Here is a 22,409-nt window from a genome sequence, read left to right as displayed (position 1 = left end):
TGGATTGCAGATAACCCCTCCTGCTGTCAGAAACCACCGAACTGCGGGCCGGTTGCCCAAACCCCTGTGTGCCTTGGGCCTGAGTTGGGATGCTGCCTTCCCCTTCTCATTGCACGCTGCTGCCTCGGGTCCCCATCTCCATCCTCGGGATGCCCTTGATGGCTCAGTGCAGGCTGGGGAGCCCAAGTCCTCCAGTAATGAACTGGGAGAACTGTGAATTCTGCAAGGCATCCGAATTCGTTGTTGTGTTGTGTTTTTCTTTATGAATGCGTGTGTGTGCATGGAAATATCGTGGTGAGGATTGGAGAGCCAAGTTAAAGGAAAAAAAGCCTTTGATTTTGCACCAGCAGTTAGCTGATGAAATGTAAAGATGCAGTGAGCTGATTAGTGATTCTGGTAATGTAATTAATGCCTCTGTTCTTTCATACGTGCAGAGCTGGAGGTCAAGCTGAGCGCTCAGTGAAAATTTGCCCTGAATGCACAGTTCAGTAAGCTCAGTTATCGTTCCCTAGTTATGATTCCTTCAGTAATTCCAAATTAAAGTTGATATACTTGTAAACCTAAAACAGGGCATGCTTATGAATTACAAGGGCTGGAGAATTTGGTTGTCAGATGTGAATGTTAATGCCACCAAACCACTGCTTACCAGGTATGGGAGGGAACAGCAGTAGAGCAGGGGCTGAGAAAACAGCTTGGTGGTTGTTGCTTTTCCCAAAGCGGATGGTGGAAGGGCCTGAAGTGTCCTCATTTCCATTCCCCTGGCTCCTACAGACCTTGCATAGTTCTGCCATTGCTTCTTCTAACATATCAAGCGTCATAAGCCATTAATGTAATTCCCAGTCTGAAACCAACCTTAGATGAGCTCATTTTTGCATGCAACGCGATGCTGGCATGCCTTACGTGAACCCTTTCTCTTTTCCTCCTCCCGCCCCATTTTTAATAAACATCACATTATCAAAATATTAGTGACGCCGGATTTGCCGTCTTTGGTTTACCGTAGATAACAGCGTGGAGTGTTCTTTCCGTTTTGATTCAATAGTGCATGACAAGGGAATCCAATTTGTTCAGATTTAGATGACATGCCTCCAATTATGTAATTCCATTAGGAGGTGCCTGCAGCCAAGTCTGTGCTCACAGTCTCTGCAGACATAACTATAATGGGACGTGTTGCAATATTGCTGTGTGGTAAGCACAACTTTGATAGAGAGCATGACCTGTCTCTCCGAGTCGTGTTTGTGGGAACGGAGAAGATGAAAAACGGTCTAGCTATACTTAGGGCTCTAATCTGGCAATAAGTTATGTCACTACAAGAACAAAGCTTTGCAATGAAAGGTGAATTTGTAATGGCTATATATTTTATGTATTCAAAATCAGACAGTAAATGCAGCACTTTGAATATGATCTTATATTCAATTCCATAAATGGAAGATATATTGGTTGCAGTTTTTCCTCTTGAATACCATTTCAGGTTCCTATATACTTGGGAATGTTGGATATTTATGAGAATATAAAGCAGTGATGAAAACGTAAGACTAAATCTTAGCACAGTTACAACTTGCTTTAAATTATTAATCTTTAAGAAGCGTGATAAAAATTCTGCTATGCAAATTCTGCATGGCTGGGGTTGGTGTACATACACATTACCATGCAGCTATCTAAATAACATCTTTAAAATAATCATGTAATGTTGATGCAGACTTACAGTTTCTGCAGGCAGAAAAAGGCAATTCTAGTGGCAGATCTGTCTGCCCAGGAAGCAGGATGTAACACCACTCATAAATAAAGCTGTTTAGATGAATTTAGCATCACTTGCAATCCAGCAGATCTCTGCAACGCCTTTGGGTCATGTAGCTTAGGTAGGGCCTGGCTGGGGCTCAGCTCTGCTAGGGCTGGGAAGTGGTTGGATGGGGCGCATGGGACGTGCAGAGGATGCTCAGACCTGTGGAAGCTGCACAAGTTAAAAAGCATTTAATAGCTGTGAAAAGGTCAATGCTTTGACAAGCATAAGAGATCTCTTGCTCGGTCTTGCACTCTTTGGGCTGCTGCTGTAGCACCCTGTGCTGCAGGCAGACGTTCAGCATGTGCTCCGTGCCTGCTCTGCACCAGCAAAGCCGCTCCATCCTGCTCCTGCTCTTCTGGGCAGCCAGGTCCAACGCCTGGGCTGCAGGCAGGTCTGTGCCACAACACTGGGATGTGAGCTGTGTGCCCCACGTGTGTTGGCTGGTACTAACCAGAGCTTGGATGGGTGTGTATTATTCAAATGTATAGCTTTTATTAGAAGAAAAGCTCCCTAATCCTTACTTGGGGAAAGTATGAATGATAACATCTCTACTTTCACAATCTTTTGCAGTCCTCACATGAATATATGAAAGAATTTAATAATGTTCTAGGTTAGAGAATGGGCATGCATATGTATACATCTTTAAAATCAATCTTCTCTGACTTTCTTTCCTCTTATTTATGTTGAGAGAGGAAGCCAGCAAACGATTCAATGTATGATGCATCCAATATCACCTTTCACATAAACAGAAAAAATATGCTTCCTCTGTTGATGCGATGAGACTGGGACGCATTTAAGTGTCTAGAGAAAGTGTCATTTTGTTTAAAATAATGTGAAGAGAAGCCCAGTCTCAGTATGTTGAAATGAGTTATGCAGGTGCTGCTGTTTTAATGACAGTGGGGCTGAGATGTAGTTAAAGATGCTGCTGAGCCCTGGCACAAATCGCAGCTGCCGTGAGCAGGGGGGAGACCTTTTGCACCCTGCTGCTCGTGTCCACGTCCCTGCTTGGACGCTTCACCAGAAAACCTTGCTCAGGTGGCATTTGGCAGTGCATTAATCTGGCCTCTCAGCGGATGGCTCAGCCTGCGGATATAATGGAGTGTATCAACCTCAGGTTCAAAACCCAGTGTAATTTCGTGGGAATGAATTGTTCAGATAAAGTCAGTAGAACACAGTTTCTTAATCTGCTAAATGGGAAAAGACACTGCTGCCTGGCGCTTATTGGATTTTGTGCAATTTGAGGAAGAAATTAGATTGGTTTAGATTAACCCCTCCAGGAATGGACACCTAGGAAGAGGCCATTGTCACTCAGAAGCAGTTGATTTTCAGGTTTATTTATCTGGGCAATCCAGCTGCCGGCGTGACTGAGCAGAACCTGCGCTGTTGTGATGCGCTTCTTCATCCTCTGGAGCGCCCGTCTGCTGAGTTCAAACAAGACAGCATCGATCTGCTGCAAACCAGACTGCACCCCAGTGTCGGTGGTGCCAGCCGGTGCTTTGGCTTCTCTCCCTGGTAACAAAGACCCAGGTGGGCTTCCCTGTTACTCAGGGGAGAAGCATTTGTGAAAGCACCTGTGCTCCAGGGCAAACTCTGCCCTTGGCTCCCTCCAGCTCTGCAAGCCCCCTGTTTGCTTCCCTCTAAGGAAGAAGTCCCCAGGGTGGGCATGAAAGAGCACCACGGACCTCGCCGTCTGCAGCTCTGGGTGCCAGCATGTTGTTGGATTAAGTGACAGCAAGAATGCATGCAAAAGGCAAAGCCCTCACAGGAAATGCTTTCCCAGCTAGCAGGGTGAACCAAGGATGACTGTCTGGCTGTGGAGTTGGTGTCAGCCCCCACGCCTCCAAAATTCTGTTCCTGGATGCATTTCTAAGCAAAATGGAAAGAGCTTGGGGTCCCAAAGGGGCTGTGCCTTGGCCATACGGTATCTCACCTTGCCACTTGTCTTTGCACAAGTACTTGAACCTGACAGGGAATGTCTGCAAGAAGGTGAAATGTGAAAGAAGGAAGAGGATTGTTCACCCTCTTCTTAAGTAGCTGTCTGGTGAGGGATGGCTGTGCTTTTATGTCTGTGAGCAGCCAGTGGGAACAGCTTTGCTCCGTGTCCATCCCTGGAGACTGGGCACTGCGAGGAGAGCGTGCTCGTCCTCCCAGAGGTGGCTGGAAGGCAGCCGAGTGCTGATGTTGAGAGAAGGGGTTATTACTCAGTATTGTGAGTGGCGAGAGGAAATGTTCAGCATATTATATTCTGGGACACCTTCCCAGAAAATGTTTCCTCGTGGTAATTACAGCAGTGATGCTGTAAACCCAGGCAGTGGCTCCCCTTTGTGTTTTAGGCTTGCAGTAGTGAAGATGAATGGAGCAGGCTAGCAGGAAAGCTCTCAGAGATTAAGTTTTGCCACAGCCTGTTAAAACAGGAGCGCCTTCAGCAAGGGCAGTGCGTGTTCCTCAGCCTGACAGGGGAAATAGCCTGGCTGCAAGGAGGACAGTGATAGCCAAAAACTCATCCTATTTCTTACTGGAACTCTGAAGAAGCTGCTGCAGCTCCCTCCCCACTGTCACTGGACACATGCTGTCTCCTGCATTGCTTGAGCTGGGTTATGAGCTCCTGTTGTTTGCCACAGTGCTCTAAGCCCTGGAGCACTCACCCTCTTTGTTGTTTTCAGTAAGGGGTTACAGAAGATCTGTGAAAGCCACAGGACAGAACCAACCTGACAAGGGTCAGTGGCTATCCATCACAGATAACGTGCAGACAGAGCTGAACATGCCCGGGGAGCTGTGATCAGCTGAAGGGGACCCCAAGTCCTCCTTCCCCATCTCCATGTTGTGTGACACTTGTACTTACGTTCTCCTGCGGCTCCTGTTTCTCCATTTGTATAAATAGATAGGTTTTGGTAACAAAAGAGGAAAAAAAAATGCGTGACAGAAATGCATGCTGTTCTCTGATCCCGTGGTGTTGTGGGACTCTGCGTTGACAGGTCCTGAAGGGACACACATCTACTTGTGTCCCTTCCCCTTCAAGAGGACCACAGAACACAGCAGAGGGGAAGAGGAGGAGCTCTAGGGTCCGGTAGCTGATACAGGCAGGGTTCACTGAAGGAAGCACAGAGTTAAACAAAGGAAGTCCTTCACTGAGGTGGAAGTAGCAAGGTCTCCTTCTTTGCTCCCTTGAGCAGGGCAATTGTTCTTTCATCTCTTTATTCTTTTTCCAAGGCAACAGGACTCTCCCACTTCATGCATGCCATGTTTTTGAGGTGGATAGATTTGTGCTCCGTTTTGGTTCCTCATTGGAAACAGATTGTGTGTTCACGTGGAGGAAGTTGACTTGTGTCGTGGTTCTGCTCCCAAAACTGCACTCCCAGCATCGCTGGTTGCAGTGGTTCAGATGCTGAGGGGAAACGCAGTAAAGTCAGGACTTGAAGCTCCCTGATTGGTGAACTGTAAATTTGAGCTGGAAAATGTGGCTGTACTGTAAAATTCAGGACACCATCTGTTTCATTGCTTGCTTGCAGTAACATTTGTACTTGATAATTAAAATGTCACACACATTTTTAGCCAGCATATAATCCATGCAGGAGTAGAACTGTGTCTTCTGAAAATCATTCAGAAGATGCTCATGGATAAGAATTATGCCATTTTGAACCATTTGCTGCTGCTTGTAGAGGAGTGTTTTCTCATTTTTTCCATATTTTGAAGAGTAGGGTGGAGGGATAGGAAGAATTGCAGCTTCTTTTGGAAGGACCTGTGAACCTCACTGAATAATGCTGGATTTTTGTGGTTTATTGGATGAAGTACAGTATGTGCTGATTCAATGCACTCATTCAGTGCTTGGGCTCATTTGATGTTTAGAAAGTCCTCAAAGAGGAGGACTATAGTTCTCTAGCTAGATCTCTCTGCTTCCCTTTAGCATCAGCAGGAATGTGAGCAGCCTGGATAGAGATGCCAACGGGGTAACTTGCAGCCTTTTTCACACACATGGATGGTTCTCGACCAGATGTTTATTTTGTGTTAGGCTGTCGTGCTGGGGCTGGGCTGGTGGTGCCTTTCCTGGCTTTGTTCTGGCTGGTAAGTTTGCTTTGGCTTCAGTTGCAATCAGTTTGTTTTTAGGGTGTTTCTAAGGATATGCCAACTATCGTAAGCAAGACTTCTCCAGCTGGTCTGGCCAAGGGCTCAAAGCACCATCTATTTGGTTAGCCCTCTGCCTGGGAAGCTGAGGATAGTGAGCACAGCAGGCTCATGGCTTAAGAATCATAGCAAGAGGATGCTCAGGAAAAGGTCAGGTTTTGGTCCATCTTTGTGTTGTTCTCACTGCGAGAGAGGCAGAGCAAGCAGTGTTGTTTGTGGGCTGTGCATTCGAGTGGTTTTTGCCCAGCAATGCCAGTCATCACCCTTTCAGCTCATGCAGGAGGGAGCTGGGCTCCTCTCCTCGGCTGGCACAGGTTGCTGTGTCTCCTCTTTGCATTGACCTCAGGGCAGCTGCCAATTTGGCTGAAGTTTGCTCCATGGCACTGAAAAGATGCAAAACCAGAATTAGGTTTTGGCTGTCCTGAAATAGGATTTTGAACATCTTAATGCTGGAGATTAATGAACAATGTAGGAGGCATCTGAAATCCATAAGAACGCAATGTGTCTTAGCTGATATCTGTGCTGAATGTGCTTTCGCTGACCACCAGGAAAGCATTTGATTAGGTATTGCCAGCTCAGGCTCTGCTTCCCAGGCATGTCACGCGCTTGGACTGTGTAGACGGTCCTCCTGTCAACACAACGTGGTGGCCATATCCCTGCATTGGTTCAGGGTTGTGTAAGAAGCAAAAGTGTCATTTTCCACAAAAGTGCCATTTTCCACAAAAGTGCCTCTCTAAGGGCATTGTTGTAACTAATTCGGACTAAGTAAAACATGCTTTTACTAAATGTATGTGGTGGAATGAGCAGACATCGGAAACGGGATGTTCTGCTCCTCTTGTGATATCTGGAAATTCTTGATTGCTTAGCTGAAATAAAAACGTCTCCCAGCTGAGCTTTGGCACAACAAATACATCGGCAAAGTTTTATTAGAAATGCATTCTGCTATTCCGTGAACATTTTAAATCCATTTATGTGAACTATGGGTGAGTGAGATTTTTAAAATCCTGGTCTGCTGGGAGATACTTAAAGCTCACAGCTTTACGGTGCATTGGTGTGTGCTATCAGCAACTAGTCAAGATTAAAGATGAAGTCAGCAAAGGAGCTGCCGTGAGTACTTCAGGAGGGCTCACCAGCAAGTGAGCACAAGGTGCTTTCTGGGCTGTCTCCTGGCTTAAATCAATCAGTTTGATGACACGCTGGCATTCACGCAGGCTCCTTCTATGGTGAGGCTCTGGACATTGCCTTGCAGGACTGGGTCCTGTGCTTTTGCCAGGAGACTCTATTGTAATGTGTGAGAGAAGGTTTAAAATATTCTAATTGTCTACCATGAAATTACAGTTTTGTTCCCTAGAGTAGAAAAGTGAGTTTAAATCATTAACGCCACAAGTCTCAGTGATGATTACAGAAATGTTTGCAAGTGACTTAATCAGAATAGTTTGTCTGAGTGGCCCATTTTAATATTATTGCGCTGATTAAGTTTTCTTAGCTAATATGTGTTTCATTTCCAATTCAATTAAATGAGAATCCCCTTTCATTACGTGATATTACTGAAGTGCCCTAGTGGGGCAGGAGCACACTTGGTATTTTCAATTGATACAGATTTCTTCATTATACAGTCTTGTGGTGCTAAATGAAATCAATGAAAGCTGAAATTAAAATTGTAGCAAGCTTCAGCTATAAATATGTTGTCCATTCCTCAGCCCCTTTCAGCAATAAGAATGAGAATATATTAGTATCAGTTCATTAATTACATTTCAAATGCATTTTCAATAGATGTCTTCCTTTGACAAAATTTTAGAAAGACCATGAAAGATTTTTCCTTGCATTTCTGTGTGTCCAATAATTATGACAAGCAAAATATAAGTGGCATTAATGTGCTTTTATTATACAGTATATACGTTCACTTTTGATTTTAAAAGCATTCTTGTGTAACCTATCATGAGCTACATTAACTGGCATATGAGAGATTATCTGCAAATGGCTTGTGAAGGAATGAACATCAGCCTTATGTTTTCTCACATGAGCCAAACCTTGATCTTTTATGTATTATTGAAGAGAATTGATTTAGATCTGATATAGTAACAAATGATTTTATAAACACCTCTCTGGAGTTAATTCCCCATTGTGGGATATATGAAGTTCTTGAAGATAATGTGTATGATCTTGAAAGCTCCAAGATTTCTCAAGTGTTGAGGCTGGGCCATTGAGCAGTACATATTTTTATATACGAAGCAGTTGGGAGGCATGTTACTGTGATTCAAGCAGTGATTAGGAAATTGCAGTGAGTGCTGAGGAAATAGGATAGATACAGCTTCTAAATATGCATTCATACGTTCACAAAAAAGACAAATGTACGTGGCAAGCTGAGACTGGGACCCTCTATGCCATCTTGTTCCTAGACAATATTAACAGCAGAGTTTACATGTAAAATGGGTTCACTAATCTTTAGTTTCACGTGTCCTGTTTGTGTGGCTGTTGGTGACAGGTTCCGAGCAGCAGTCCCCATCCCTTGTGCTGCTTTTCATGCCACTTGACAAGTCACCACGAAGCAGAAACTTTCTGAAGTATTGGTTTCAGTTAAATTATTTAAGTATTTTCATCTGGTCAGAGAGTATGTGGCTTAGCGCATTTAAGGCATATCTAAAATGTGTGTGAATATAAGGATGAAGCCTTCTTCTTTAATACTAAATATATACTTTTTATAAACAAGAATCTGGAATTTTTTAGAATATGATAAATATCTTAGCATAGTTATCCTGGCTCCATAAGTGCAATGAAAATGTTAGCCTTGGCATATCAATCGTGCTTTACAGATGACTGTAATTTCCTGAATGTCAAAACTCCAAATTTTTCTACTAAGCAAACTTTTCAGTGGCAAAATAGATTGCCTCCATAATATATCACTGTGGGCAGGAAAAAATGAAATCTTTATGTACTGTATTATGAATCAATGAGGCATTAAGATTTTTGGAAGGGTGAGCGGACTCTGGAAAATGAAAAACTGCCACTATTCCATCTCTGTAAACCACTGCTTATGGAGTGTCGGCTTTGCAAACCTCTATCTTCCACGCCACAGAAATATCAGTTACAAGTTGAAACCAATTCCTGCAACAGCATTTAGATAGGGTAAATACTGTAGTAAATATCTGATTTATAGCAACATCCTGTGGTTATTCACCAGCTCTTTCACCGTAGCCTAGCCTGCCGCCCTTTTCATTTTGGGAGGTCTGCTATGCTTTTTAATAAATCCATAAGAGAGAATGGGGAGGTGCTGTGTGACACAGCTCCTGGGGCCAGGGATGGTGCTGCAGCGTCTGTGTGGTTCCTTGCACGGGGAGTGGGAAGGTGTTCCTGGTGCTATGTGGATTTCAGTTTGTGAATTTTCCTAAAGACATCACCCACACCTGTGTTTTTTCTAGTGTGGATTAAGGGCAGGATTGTGCTCTGCAACCTCTTTTTTAAGGAATAACTGACTTGGGTGAGAAAGGCGCTTTAAAAAGCCAAGACCTTGCATGCTGCTGGAGGCACACCCCACAAATTCAGCATCACTACAGCTCAGCACCTAGCAAGGGGGGAAGCACGACGTGCTCTTAGCTGGGGCTCCTCTGCCAGCTCCTCTCTTTCCTTTGGGTTTTACCTCCCACGTGCAGCTCCAGGGTCCCAGTACAGAGTGAGAGCGGGCTGCCTCAGCACCACTGCTGCCTTCCATCCAGACACCTCTATCGTGTAATGAAATTAATGTAGTGGGAAGCTTTGCTGCTCTGGGTAGGTGGTGGTGGGAGATGGGGGTTACCAACAGGCGCTTCAGCCCCTTTCCCTGCAGCCTATCCAGGGTGGATGGGTCTGGGCACTGCCACCTTTCCCGTGCGAGGCTCCTGGGTGGAGGCGGCAAGTTCGGGGACGGATCCAGCCGCTGAGTCACTCTTCTATTTGCTGAGTCTAAAAATGGAAGCTTGCTTCTCTTTTTATCCACCACTAAAAAAAAAAAAAAAAGTGAAAAAGGCTACTGTTCTTGCTGAATTGGTTGTGTGCAAGGGTATCCTGCAGAGATCTTAATAATACAGGCAATTATGAAATTAATACCACTCTGGCAAATCTGCAGGGCAGCTCTCCCCTGCGCAGGCAATGCTGTGGACAATTAGTTTGTGTGTGAGGGTAGCTGGGAGCATGTGTGTGTGTGAGGCTGCATATTTTTTATTTCTTTAAAACCTTATTTTCAGTATACTTGTGCTCCAGGTACCAGCTCTGCACATATATGAACAGGTACCTTGAACTGAAAAAATCTTCAAATTCTGCCTTCCTCTGTGCCTGAAGTGCTGCTTTTTTGCAAATCTTTCCCATTTGATAATTTCATGGGCAATGATGGGCTGGTATAATTGCCGCTCTTGCAAAATCCAGCTCCTTTTTATGGGTTCCTCTGGCATTTTTCTCCTGCTGCAGTTACTGTGGGTAGGCTGCTGGCTTCCTACCCCCACCATTAGTGTTTCTAGACAAAACATCTCTGTGATTCATTGGGTGCTGATAGAAGTGAAAACATAATGATTACTTAGAGGAAATGTAAATTTACATTTGCTAAAGGCTTTAATTCACAGTTCTGAAATACTTATCTCCTTTCCTCCTAGGCCCTTGTTCTGAGCTAATGCATGTTATGATTCTCCTGTGCCATACTGAGACCAGAGTAAAGGAATATAAGTCCATATGTGTGTAGTTTTGCAGACAGCTGCAGAGAAGAGTGTTTTTTTTTTTTTCCTCCTCCTTCTCCTCTTTCCCATAATTTTTATATTTGACCTTATAAATGGCTGTAAAAGGGAATGCTGCTGCCGTTCCGACAGCACCTCTGCCAGGTATTGCAACAGGTGGTGGCGTTAACCACTGCTGTAGGAACTGCTTGTGGAGAAAAAAAAAGTTTGCATTGCACCTTCAAGATGTACTTCTTTGATAGGGCGTCATTTATACAGCTCGATTTTGCTGTGCTTTGAATTTCGGACGAGGCAGATCTGGGCATTTGGTTTGAAATGACGGAATGAAGGTGTCTCACCTCGTAGCTAAAGCAATAGGACCAGCCCTGCTCCTGGCCTGCCTGCTCCGCATCCACTGCATCGAGGCTGCTGGGGAGCAGACAGAGCAGTGGATTTGGGGTGGGGAGGTGAGAGGGAAGAGAGAGAGCGAGGGCAGCAAACCAGCTCCAAGGATCCTGCTCCATGCATGCTGCCACCATGGGATGCTGGGTGTGAGAGCTTCCTCCCGAAGCTCCCGGGGAGCACAGCAGCCCCCCTCCGTGCTGCCACAGTCAGCAGCAGGGCCTTTTCCCTCATCTGCTGGGCTTGGGAGCACAGGGAAGCACTGTGGGAAGTGGGTGGGTGATGCTTTTCAGCTGCTGCTTCTGTTGTCATCCAAATCACTGATGTGAAGCATCTGGGACCAATCTGGAGTAGATGCAAGCATTTTGATTCCCAGCGATGTGTGTGAGAGCTTGCCAAATATTTTGGCCTAGCCTCTGCAAACTGTCCTGCGTGGGCATCTTTCAGCCGGGAAGTGGTACTCGCATTTGGGGTTTTACGAATGAAGGGGTTTTCCCAAGCATGCTTGGTCGGAGCAGGAAGGGCTGTCACCAGGATGTTCACCCCATCCTTTCAATTGTGTCTGTAGGTGACACAGTTTGTTAAGGATTAGAGTGAGTCACAGTATTAAATGAACATTTTGCTTCTCTCTGAGCGATCTCCAAACAGATGCCTGCCTCTAACAAACGAGGCAGCAGGGGTATTTCTCTTTGAGGAACAATTTGCAGTATTAGCAAATCAAATTCTCAGTGGGCCACTCTTTATGGGAATTAACCTCACCTACCGGGAGCCAGGCGCTCTGGGCACCCGGCCTGATATAATTGAGTTTGACTTCTCCTGGAGACGTGGTGGGGATGATGGATGGGCAAGGGAGACCTATGCCACACTGGCCTCGTGCCCCATCTACTGAAAGTTAAAATACATCAACTGCAGGGTTTGGCAGCTTTGGAGCTGCACGTGGAGGATTTCTAACCTGTGGTGCTGTGAGACTAGCACTGCTGGTGTTTCTGACCTTCCATAGCTACGCTGTGAGGTTATGCAATGCACAAACCTTTTGCACATGGTGCAGGATGAAGGAAGAGCATGGAGCCTGCTGCAGCGGGGCTTTGGTGTGGTGGTGGAGGAAAGAAAGGATCTGGACCCATGTGTAGGATTGTCTTCCTCTCATCAGATAACTACAGAAGAGGAAAAGTTGCTGTCTCAAAAAGAAAAAAAAAAAAAAAAAAAAAAAGCTCAGCTTTTAAAGATGAAAAGAATACTCTTATAAATTAGTTTGTTTTATGGGGAGGGTGGTGAGGATGTTGGTCGTCCTTGTACCATTAGTCAAATCTGGTTGATTGCACATTGTTTCTGGTGCCAAGTCACCAACCATATGATTATTTTTCTTTTTTCAATAGCTCAGTACTTAATCCTCAGTTTCATATGCAGAATCCCTGCTGCAGGGTTTGATTTCATTTTATTTGCTTTTCTGTTGGACATGATACAAATCTCATCTTCCCCTCTGCCCCTGCCCTTTCTGTTCAAAGGAAACTTTCCTTTCAAAAAGTCTGTCCTCACCTGTGGTGTAACTGGGTTTCTCACTGCCCTGTTAATATACCACAAAGTCTGTAAGCTGACCTACCGTGGAAAAAAAAATAAATCTCCTAGAACAGGAAACATTCCCAATTTCCCCTTCTCCCCGTTCTTCAACCAAAGCATTGGAAACACTTTTGCAAAACTGCCTCCCATTTATTGCATGAGCTCATCTGCATGTCCAAACCATCTTAGCCGGGCTTGCCACCTGGATGAGCTTGACCTAGATGCAAACTGATGTGCTTGAGCAAGTTTAAAGGGTAGCCTTAGTTTTGCTGGGAGACTGGGACTGACCCAGTATTTCCCCCTGCTAATCACAGCTCTGCTTCCTCAGCCGTGCACCAAAGCTCTGTTGTCCTGGTTTACCTTTCCCCCGGGCACAGTCTGAGTGGGATGTCAGGGCTGCGGTGCTCCCCGTGCAAGGGCTGTCGGTTTCTTCCCCTCTGTAGCCTTTGGGAGCCCCTCTTGCTACAGCCTCCTCTCTTAGGGGAAATGGGAGAAGGTCACTCGGTCCCTCCCCTGCTTATCCGTACACTAATGGATGTAATGTTGAGTAGGTGGTTAGCTTTCAGCTTCCATCTCATGCTTCTTAGCTCACGGCTCCATCAAGCCAGGCTCAGGTTTCCAGGCTGAAGGCATGGCAGCTGCCAGCACCCGACCTCCAGTCTTCCTCTGCCTCAAAGAGCAATTAAACAGCCTCTGTCCTCTGACAGAGATCGATAATCCTCTGCCTGAGCACCAGCAGGACCTAAAGGGGCTCATCTGGGTGGAGCCAAACCCCCCTAGTTGTAGTCCTTGTGGAATTACTGTTCTCTTGGACCCCAGAGCAGTGGTTTGAAGCCTTTCCATTGGGGTTAAGGTGCCCTTCCCTGGGAACAGCTGCAATAGGTAAAGCTCCTAGGTGGGTGCTGAATCCAGACCCTAGGTTGCTCAGCTGTCAGTAGTTTTTTTTACCATGATGGGGTGGCAAAGCAGGAGAGAGGGAGCTGCAAACTCCCTATGTGCTCTGAAGTCTCTGACTTTATTCAGTGCTGTCATCCCCTGGGGGTTCACACCTCCTCAATTTGACTTCAGTTTGCCTTTTTTTTTTCTTTAATGTTGCTTTTAGAAGCTTGCTACGAGGATGCTTTTTAAAAAAATCATTAGGTTGAAAAAATAAAAATGAAGGATTCTCATTCAGCCCCTGTGCTAGGCAGAGGTGGGGAATGTGCGGAACGGCATGGCACAGATGCACTATATGACCACAGAATTATCTTTCAAAGAGAGCAGATGGCTCCATCTCAATAAACCCCTCAGAGAGATTCACCGGAGGTCTTTGAGGTTTCAGTTTGCTTCTTATTTTCTCTTAGGTCTGTGCAGGAAGGAGAGGGGGCTGCTGTGGGCTGAGGCACTGGACAGCTGAAAGCAGGTTTGCACACTGACTGTGTGCTCTGCTCGGTCACTTTTAGCAAAAATCTTCCCACACATGATAGAAGTACCAAAGCACCAAGAATTTCCTATTTCTAGGCAGCACCAGGGCTGTTTTGGGAGCTGGTTTGTTTTTTGCTCTCTTAGGGCAGGTAAAGAGGCCCTCCATGCCAGGGCTGCATATAAAGCTGAATCAGAGCCCAGGCAGAAGAGGGGTGTGGTGTGGGACCTTCTGGATCACCACCTCCCCGTTGCAGCTTTCTCGCCCTGGTGGAGGGTGTGTGAGCCATTAGCTGGGCATTTATCTGAAGAGAGACTCTGACCTTTTCTGAGCTCCTCTGCAGAAATGGATCGTGTGCAAATAGTTCATTGCTCCCAAAAATGCTCTCGCTTTAACCTTGCAATGATGTGATAAGCAGAGCAGTTGATTTAGCACAGGGAGCAAACTCGGCATCGTGAGACTGCTCAGTGCTCGTGGTCCTCAGGAAATAGCTGCGTGCAGGGAGCTAGCAGGAACAAGTGACTGTTGTACCATCACAGATTCCTGGTGGCCCCAGGGTCAACCTACTTTCTAAGTTGCCTGCGAGCAACCTTTGTTCTCTTCTTCGTAGACACCCAACTAAACTTTATTAGGAAACCTGTATTTCTGAAGAGGGCAGTTCTTTAAGCTGGAGGGATGATTCACAGTGAAGTCTGAGCTCTACCTGCAAACATGTTGTCTCGGGCTCTGAAGCACAAGCTTCAAGGAATGGGCAGGAGCTCAACACCCCCTTGTTAAGATAGCAGAGGGAACAAGCTGTTACGTACAGAGCTAAAAATAATTGCAAAGCTTTGAATCTGCCTCCCAATTGCAGCAGAAGGATGTTCTGAGCACTGATGGCCGAATCTGTCTCTGGCACAGCTCTTACTCAATGGTGCATTAAAGCGTTTGTGACTTTTTGAAGCTCAGTTCAGATAAACGCACAGCAGCGTGGCTGCTTTTCTGGAGCTGCCATGATTTCGAACTTTGATCGGTGTGGCTTGGGGCTAACCCAAAAGCTGGTGTTCCCAGAAGGAATGGTGCCTTTTCCAGAAGAATTTTGACAAGGAGACCGAGGAAGGGGAGAAATGCACAAGGCAGCTGAGATGGGCCCAGCAGCTGACAAAGCAAAGTATGACATGGCATAACGAAGAAGTACAGTGCTGGGCCTGTTTGTAGGGTACTGTGCTTAAGAGCAAGTGATGTGGGCATCCCATAAGTCTGCCCACAGCCTGGTTTTCTGAGCACGAGGTGCTGGAGGGAGCCTGGCCACGTCCATCCTCACTGCAGAGCTGAGCAAACGGCTTTGTTCAACCTCCTTCACCTGGTCTCCTTCAACTTGCTGTGACAGGTCCTGATGGAGATACTTGCCTGGATGAGGCAATTGGCCACCTGTGGTGATGGTGATCCATTACAACACAGTTTCTTCCACCAACATGCACATTTTATTCATTCTTTTGTTTTTACAGTAGCAGCAAAGAGAGGCACTTTGTCACTGCCTATGACCAAAGAGCACAAAAGGAGAGAGGCTGAAGAATTTGAGCTATGATAAAATGCTCACTGCATTGATCTTGGCTCAGCATTTGTTTTCCTTCTTGCATTAACTCCCCATCGATTGCTGTGATGACCTTAGAGCTTGTGGGTTTGCTGGCCGCATCCCTCAGCAAGCAGCACCCTGCTCTTGCATCCTGCTCTGCTCCCAGCCTGCTCGAACTGCTGATGGTGTGAAAGTTATGGACATAGCTAGCCCAGTTGGTACAGAGGGTAAGCAGGGCTTTGCTTCAGCCTCTTTGGTCATTCAAGGCTTCTTACTATATGTTATATATAGGCATGCCACAACTGTGGTACTAACTTGCTATTGCTTGAGGGATCAGGTCATTATTTTAGTGCAGGGTGGTAGTAAACTGGATCCAACTGCGAGGAGTTCTGGCAGCTGTTAAAGAAGGGGCTTGGGTTTGCCTTGGAGATGTTCTTTGTGCCCACGCTTTGCAATGAGACTTTGGGAAAAGTTACCTTCCTCTGGACCGTGGCAGGGGCCTTGGCTCACCAAACATGTTTGCTTTTGCGTTCAAAGCCCTCAGAGCCCGGGGTGGCTGCAGCAGTGCCAGGGTGAGCCTGCAAACACGTGGCAGTGCTGATCGTGGCGTCCTGGCTCTCCAGACATGAGGTGCCATTGTGTCGGCCACTGATGCTTTATCAGGCTCCTTGGCTGTATTTGGTTTTGCAAGTTTATTGTACTTTCCATTTATTTAATCATTTATAAGCTTGGATGCTCTAAAAGAGAAGGGGAATGGTGACTCTCTCTGATTCCTGTCCCCAGTGCTACTGGGTGCTTTCAGAGGCTGTGATTCATTTTTGAGTTCACCCAGAGACAATTTTCTGTAAAACATTGACATCTAGTGGCTTTTCTGCTGAAGGAAACGATGGGGAACAAAGGCTTGGTTGCGGGTGGCCAGCCACGATGTCTCCTGGAGAGCAAAGAAATATCCCATCTCCTCCTCACGCAGCACCCAGGACACGGCAGTCCCAGCCTGGGGGCTTGGGGCTGCTGGGCACACGCTGCTCTGTGTCCTCATCCTGGAGGAGTGAGCTTCCCTGGCAGGACAATTTGCTTTATTGAGCTGCTTCAATTCAGTTTACTGAAGCAGATTGCTCTTACTCTGACAGTACTGTGTGGCAGGGCATCCTGCTATCTCTGGGCACTGGACAGGGATATTCCCCGTGCCCAGCCCATAGCGCTTCTGGTGCTGCCCTGGCACGTGCTGTCATGTCACAGCCGTGCATGCAGCCTCCCCGTGTGTGCCACCATCCTGCTGCTCTGAACAAAAGCCTCCACTTCCCTCGGAATATCTTTTGTTACAAAGCACTGTAATGCACCGTTTAATTTCCTGTTATTTACTTCTCTATCCTCTCTCATCTTTGTATCAGGTGAAAGCAGGAGGATAAAATGGTGTTTGCCTGGGCTTTTCTGTGATCTTCGTTTCAGTTCAAGGAGGTTGGGTCTTCTGGGGACATCCCATTTATCTGGAAAGGAAATGTCTTACAGGAAATGTTCTCCTTGCAGGCATAGCACTGTTGTAGGGCCTGTGCAGCTCAGACCCACAGCTGCTCACCGTGACAAGCCGTATAAGCAGCGCTTTGCAGGCAACAGAAAGTTGTCACCCCAGCTTGGTTGTGCACAAAACAACGCTTTGCTCTCAAATGAAGCTCCCACGTGACTGGGGAGCAGCCTGTGCTGCTCCTCTGGAGGGGGGTGTAAGTGGTGTGACCATGGAAAAGCCAGAGTTACCAGTGCTTGCTTGGGCTCGGGCTTCCACCACAGGAGATGTTTTGATAATGCCATTGTGGGTCATGGGAGGGCATCTCTTAGTGCCCAGCGTGAGCATGTTACTACGTGGACAGCCCACCACAGATGGAAGTTCGGGGTTCCCTTCAGCCTGTGTAGAGGCAAACCCGTCAAGCAGAGCAATCCGTGTGCAGATATCACTGTTTCTGTTCCCCCACAGGGACTTTGTTCAGTTATCCTTCACCTCAGAGAGGTGAGCACACAGAGGAGCACTCTGCAGCAGGATTTCTGAAAGCATCTTAAGTGCATCTCCAAGTTTCTATTGATTTTGAGTGTTGATATGCCGTGTGCTCAAGACGCAGGAGACTAAATGCTCTGCCTCTCTTTCCCCTTTGCAGGAATTTCTACTATATCACCATCCTGCGTGACCCTGTCTCCCGATACTTGAGCGAATGGCGCCACGTCCAGCGAGGAGCCACGTGGAAAGCGTCCCTGCATGTCTGCGACGGGCGATCCCCGACCACCGAGGAGCTGCCCAGCTGCTACACAGGGGACGACTGGTCGGGCTGCTCCCTCCAGGAGTTCATGGATTGCCCCTACAACCTTGCCAACAACCGCCAGGTCCGCATGCTGTCCGATCTCAGCCTGGTGGGATGCTACAACCTGTCGGTCATGCCAGAGGAGCAGAGAAACAAGGTTCTGCTAGACAGTGCCAAGGAGAACCTGAAGCGCATGGCCTTCTTCGGCCTTACTGAATTTCAAAGGAAGACTCAGTATCTCTTTGAGAAAACTTTTAACATGAACTTCATCTCGCCGTTCACGCAGTACAATAGCACAAGGGCCTCCAGCGTGGAGATAGACGAGCAGACTCAGCAGCGCATCGAGGCCCTCAATTTTTTAGACATGGAATTGTACGATTATGCAAAAGACCTTTTTTTGCAGCGGTACCAGTACATGCGGCAGAAGGAGCACCAGGAAGCACGGCGGAAACGCCAGGAGCAGCGCAAGATCCTGAGGGCAAAGCAGGCGCACCTGAAAGAGCAGGGCGAAAACAGCTCCAGCACTGACTACATAGGGAACGTGGAGCGGTGGCGGCGGTAGTGGGGGGAGCTTCTCAGGAGACTGGCTGGACACTGAAAGCAAAGCAGAACCCAACCCAACACCCAAATCGGAGCCGACAGAGTAGTCCAGACAAATTAAGCTTCTTAAATATTTGAAGCAAAAAGAGGTTAAAATGTTGCCTTTGCAGTTGCCTTTGCAGTAAATGTTGTACTGTACGTGGAACACTTAATCCTAGTGCGTAATTAAATTGTCCTTTTTAGGTTTGTTGGATTATTTATGAAATACAGGAGCTAAGTAAGCTCATCGGAAATGGTTGTTTGGACATTTATTTAAAAAAAAATCCTTAAATTAGTTATGAATACAAAATGGGATGCTGGAAAATGTTTATGATGCTCTGCTGAAACCTATCTGGGAAGCAAACTCATTTCCTAATAATGAGCATTTAACATACTCTCACAATACAGTATATGAGCAAAACCTTTTCCTTTTGATTTTATCTTAATTTTATTTATGTGTTTTCAAAGGCCACCAACTGCTTATGATATTTACCAAGTTAATGAATGGACAATGAAGGGAACAGTAAAGGTCTAGAAAGAATATTGACTAGTTTTATGTATAATATTGGCTTTTAAAAGGAATAGAAGTAATTTCTGTAGTTATATAAATATTTAAAATTTTAAACTTTTTCTACCTACTGCTGTTTAGAGTTTTAAGCTTGATCTAACTCATATTAAAAAAAAAAAAAAAAAAAAAGTTTCTGAACTCAATGCCAATGTTACGTTAAAGACATTATTTCCAGAAATTTTCAGGTCAATATGATTTTAACCATTCTGGAGAAGTTACAGCACATCTTCATGTTTCATAAAGCCTTTTACCAATTATAATCTTGTGACAGTATCTAATTTTAGGTCTTTCTTACCCATTAGAATACATAATGCTGAACTTATTATTCCTTAATAATTGGTGATATAAACTAGATGAAATTGTGTTGCGGATATTTGTATAGTGTCTTTAAAAAGTCATAAAAATCTCTAATCCCAGCAATATTATAAAGAGAATTGCTCAATTGAAGAAGTAGATTTACACTTGAATTAGGATTTACTTCCAGTAAATCTTTGCTACACAATATGAAAATAGGGCTGTTTTTTTACGCTCTTGAGCCCTTCTTAGTGACGACAGACTAGCAATGACTAAAAATGATGGAAACAAGTATTACCATAGCCATAGTTACACAGTATGAAGAAGTTGCATGGTGAAACAGGACGCAGGCACTGCTGGAGCTGGAGCTGTCGCCCCATCGGCCCCAGCAGGACCAGGCTCACCAAGACCAACAGGGAGAGGAGATGGGGCTGTAGGTGAGGGGCTCCTATAATCTCTATGCAAAAAAAAAAAAAAGAAAAAAAAAAAAAAGAAAAAAATAAAGAAAAGAAAAAATGAATCAAAAAAGCTCTGTAAGGCTTTGGTTATAAATTCAGCAAGTTCAGAAATTTTGTACGTAGCCTGCAGCGCTGTTGAGCTTTGCACTGAAGGGCGATCTCTGTCCGCGTGCTCAGTCGCGTTTGGTGCGCGCGTGTCTGCTTGGCTCTCCCGCTCGGCGCTGGGTGACGGAGGCACCTGGAAACGGCACTCTTCGTCCCGGTATACACGATGCTTACAAGGCTCACTTGCACTACTTCCTTTTGCCTGTAATATTATATACACAAAGAGGGCAGGGGGCATGAAATGCAGAAGGAGGCTTTGAAAACATCTCAAGGCTCCGTGCCTAAGTTAGCCGAAGGCTGTGTTACAGCTGATGTTGTATTGCGACCTGGGTGGGCAGCAATCCTGCCTGGGGCAAAGGAAAAGCACGGCTGCAAACCAATACCCTGCGTTAGCAACTCAGAAAAGAGAATAATGTCATGTACAGCTTTTTTTTTTTTTTTTTTTTTTTTTTTTTTTCTTTTTAATGAGAACTGCAGTTGCCAATATGATGTCTCTGTTGTATTTTGTTTTTTTATGGGGGAAAATAATGCGCTCTTAAAACTGAAAGGCACTGCTGGAAACAGGACTTAACCGTGAGCGAGCTGGAGGGCCTGTTGCAGAAGGTGCATTTTGTTTTTATGCTGTGGTGTGCATGGTTTACAGAGACTAGTTGCATTTTCTTTGTGTATACTGTTTATTGTATATAGGGGATGTACGAATATAAGGATACCGTTTTGTCATAATCATATCAAATTCTACTGATTTCCACTGTAGATGCTGTCTTATTGTGTAGATTTACAAGCCGATCCACTGACTTTGATTGTGTAATTTAACAATAGAACTGATAAATAAAATTTAACTACAGACTTCTGATTTTCATGTGATTATTTCTTTATCTGAAGATGCATTGGGAGTTGTGCAGTTCAGAATGGATAGTAATTTTGACACAAATGAAATAGCTGTTGGCAGGCAAATATAGGAATTTAAAATTATGGCTTTTCTGAAGTGTATTTAAACTACAGCCTTCAAGAGCAAAGCCACTTTGGACTTTCTGTTGTTCAGTAGTTAGTGCACAGGTTTTAACTGCTTTTCTCAGCTTTTCTCAGTGGTGGTTTCTGCTGATTTTAAATATTATTGTCAATGGTCTGCATCATTAAGGGATTGTTCCTGGGTGTGCACATGTATGTGTGTTTGTATACATATGATTATTCTTTTCTTCTGTATGATACCCACCATTTTTGCACCAGAGCTGGCGCCAGGAGATGCTGCCTTGCAGCTTCCAGTGCACCCTGCTTTATTGCTTCCTGAGGTATTTTCAAGCACAAAAATAATAATAATTAAAATATATGCAAAAGCAGATGAGATTAAAAGGAGCAGAATGACCAAAATCAACTAGAAAATAGGCTTTTTTATGATTGGGATGGAGGCCTTTCTTGGTGATTATAAAATGTGCCCTCAGATCAGCAGGACTCACACTGGGGCTGGTAGACCCAAAGGTGTCCGGAGAAGCCTTTGCCTTGGCTTAATCCAATTCCCTGTGTGAATGGAGGTGCCCTTCCTGTTGTGAGTACCTGTGGAACGTTTTCTCTGCAAGGTTTTGTGAAGCCTTGGTGTTTTAGATGGGGATGTGGAGGGATCTGCCAGCGCACGTGCATTTGACTGACACGGCTTTATATATTTGTATGCTGGAAGTGCTGCCAGTGGAGCTGCTAATGGCATGGAGGTCACAAAAGGTGCTTCCCTGCAATGAAAAAACCACCAAACAGTGAAGTCTGGCATAAATGCAAGTGGTTTGGGGGTTGCCTTTTGAGAGGAGTACTTTGTCAGTTGGGAAAACTTCTGCTGCAGGATGAAGAGGATGGGGGATGTGTTTGGACAAACTTAGAAGCTCAGGTGCTACATCCATGAACCAGGTAGCACTGAGGCCCTCAGGTACGTTTTGAAAAGCCTGGGCACGTTCTAAGACTCTTCTGAGCAATGAGATGTCTCTGGGTTTCCATCAGACAGGGATGAAGCAGAACTAGTGCTGCCAGCATCAGTGCAGGGGCAGCTGGCGTGAAACTGGGGACTGCTTGGGAGATGGAGATGGGTAACACTGATCTGTAATGTTAAAAGGAATCTGTAATTTTAAAAGCCATCCTGACTCCTGTAACAAAACTGATCTGCAGTTTTGCTGGTTTGTTCAGTTTGCCCTCCAACAGATTGTGAAGTTGATACCTACAGTGGTCTTGCAAGGTGCTATATTTGGGGCAAATATTTTGTATTTACTAAAACTTACCTAGATGGTGTCTAGTGCATAGGGGTTGTTGGAAGGGAATCGCTCAGCTGATTTTTGTCAATGAACTTTGCAACCTATTTGTATAACATAATTATATGTTTTAGTATAGCGTAATATATTCGATTGCACTGTCATCTTTGAGTAATAGTGAACTTACTCGATTTCTATTTCATGTAACTTATAAAAATTTCACAACATCAAAAATGATCAGAGACATGAATGAGACCTAATGGATGCAATGCAATTGATGTTTCAGCTCATGAAAATCACCAAGGAGATGAGAAGAAAAACCGATACATCTCCTCTCAGATTTCAGCCAGAAACATCAGGTAATTGAGTGAACCTGTCAAACCAATGCACAC

General features: G+C 45.3%; 1 protein-coding gene across 1 annotated transcript in view; it reads left to right on the top strand.

The window, feature by feature from the left end:
* Window positions 1-20,635, top strand: part of HS6ST2 (heparan sulfate 6-O-sulfotransferase 2) — a 128,899-nt gene extending 108,264 nt beyond the window's left edge. The window contains exon 2 of the mRNA XM_032196261.1: window positions 17,645-20,635. Coding sequence (XP_032052152.1) covers window positions 17,645-18,347 — 703 coding nt within the window. The 3' untranslated portion in view covers window positions 18,348-20,635. The remainder of the gene's footprint in view (window positions 1-17,644) is intronic.
* Window positions 20,636-22,409: the final 1,774 nt, after the last annotated feature.

The sequence above is a fragment of the Aythya fuligula genome, chromosome 13 (assembly GCF_009819795.1).
Source record: "Aythya fuligula isolate bAytFul2 chromosome 13, bAytFul2.pri, whole genome shotgun sequence".
Lineage (NCBI taxonomy): Eukaryota > Metazoa > Chordata > Aves > Anseriformes > Anatidae > Aythya > Aythya fuligula.
This window is presented reverse-complemented; position numbering and strand designations above follow the sequence as displayed.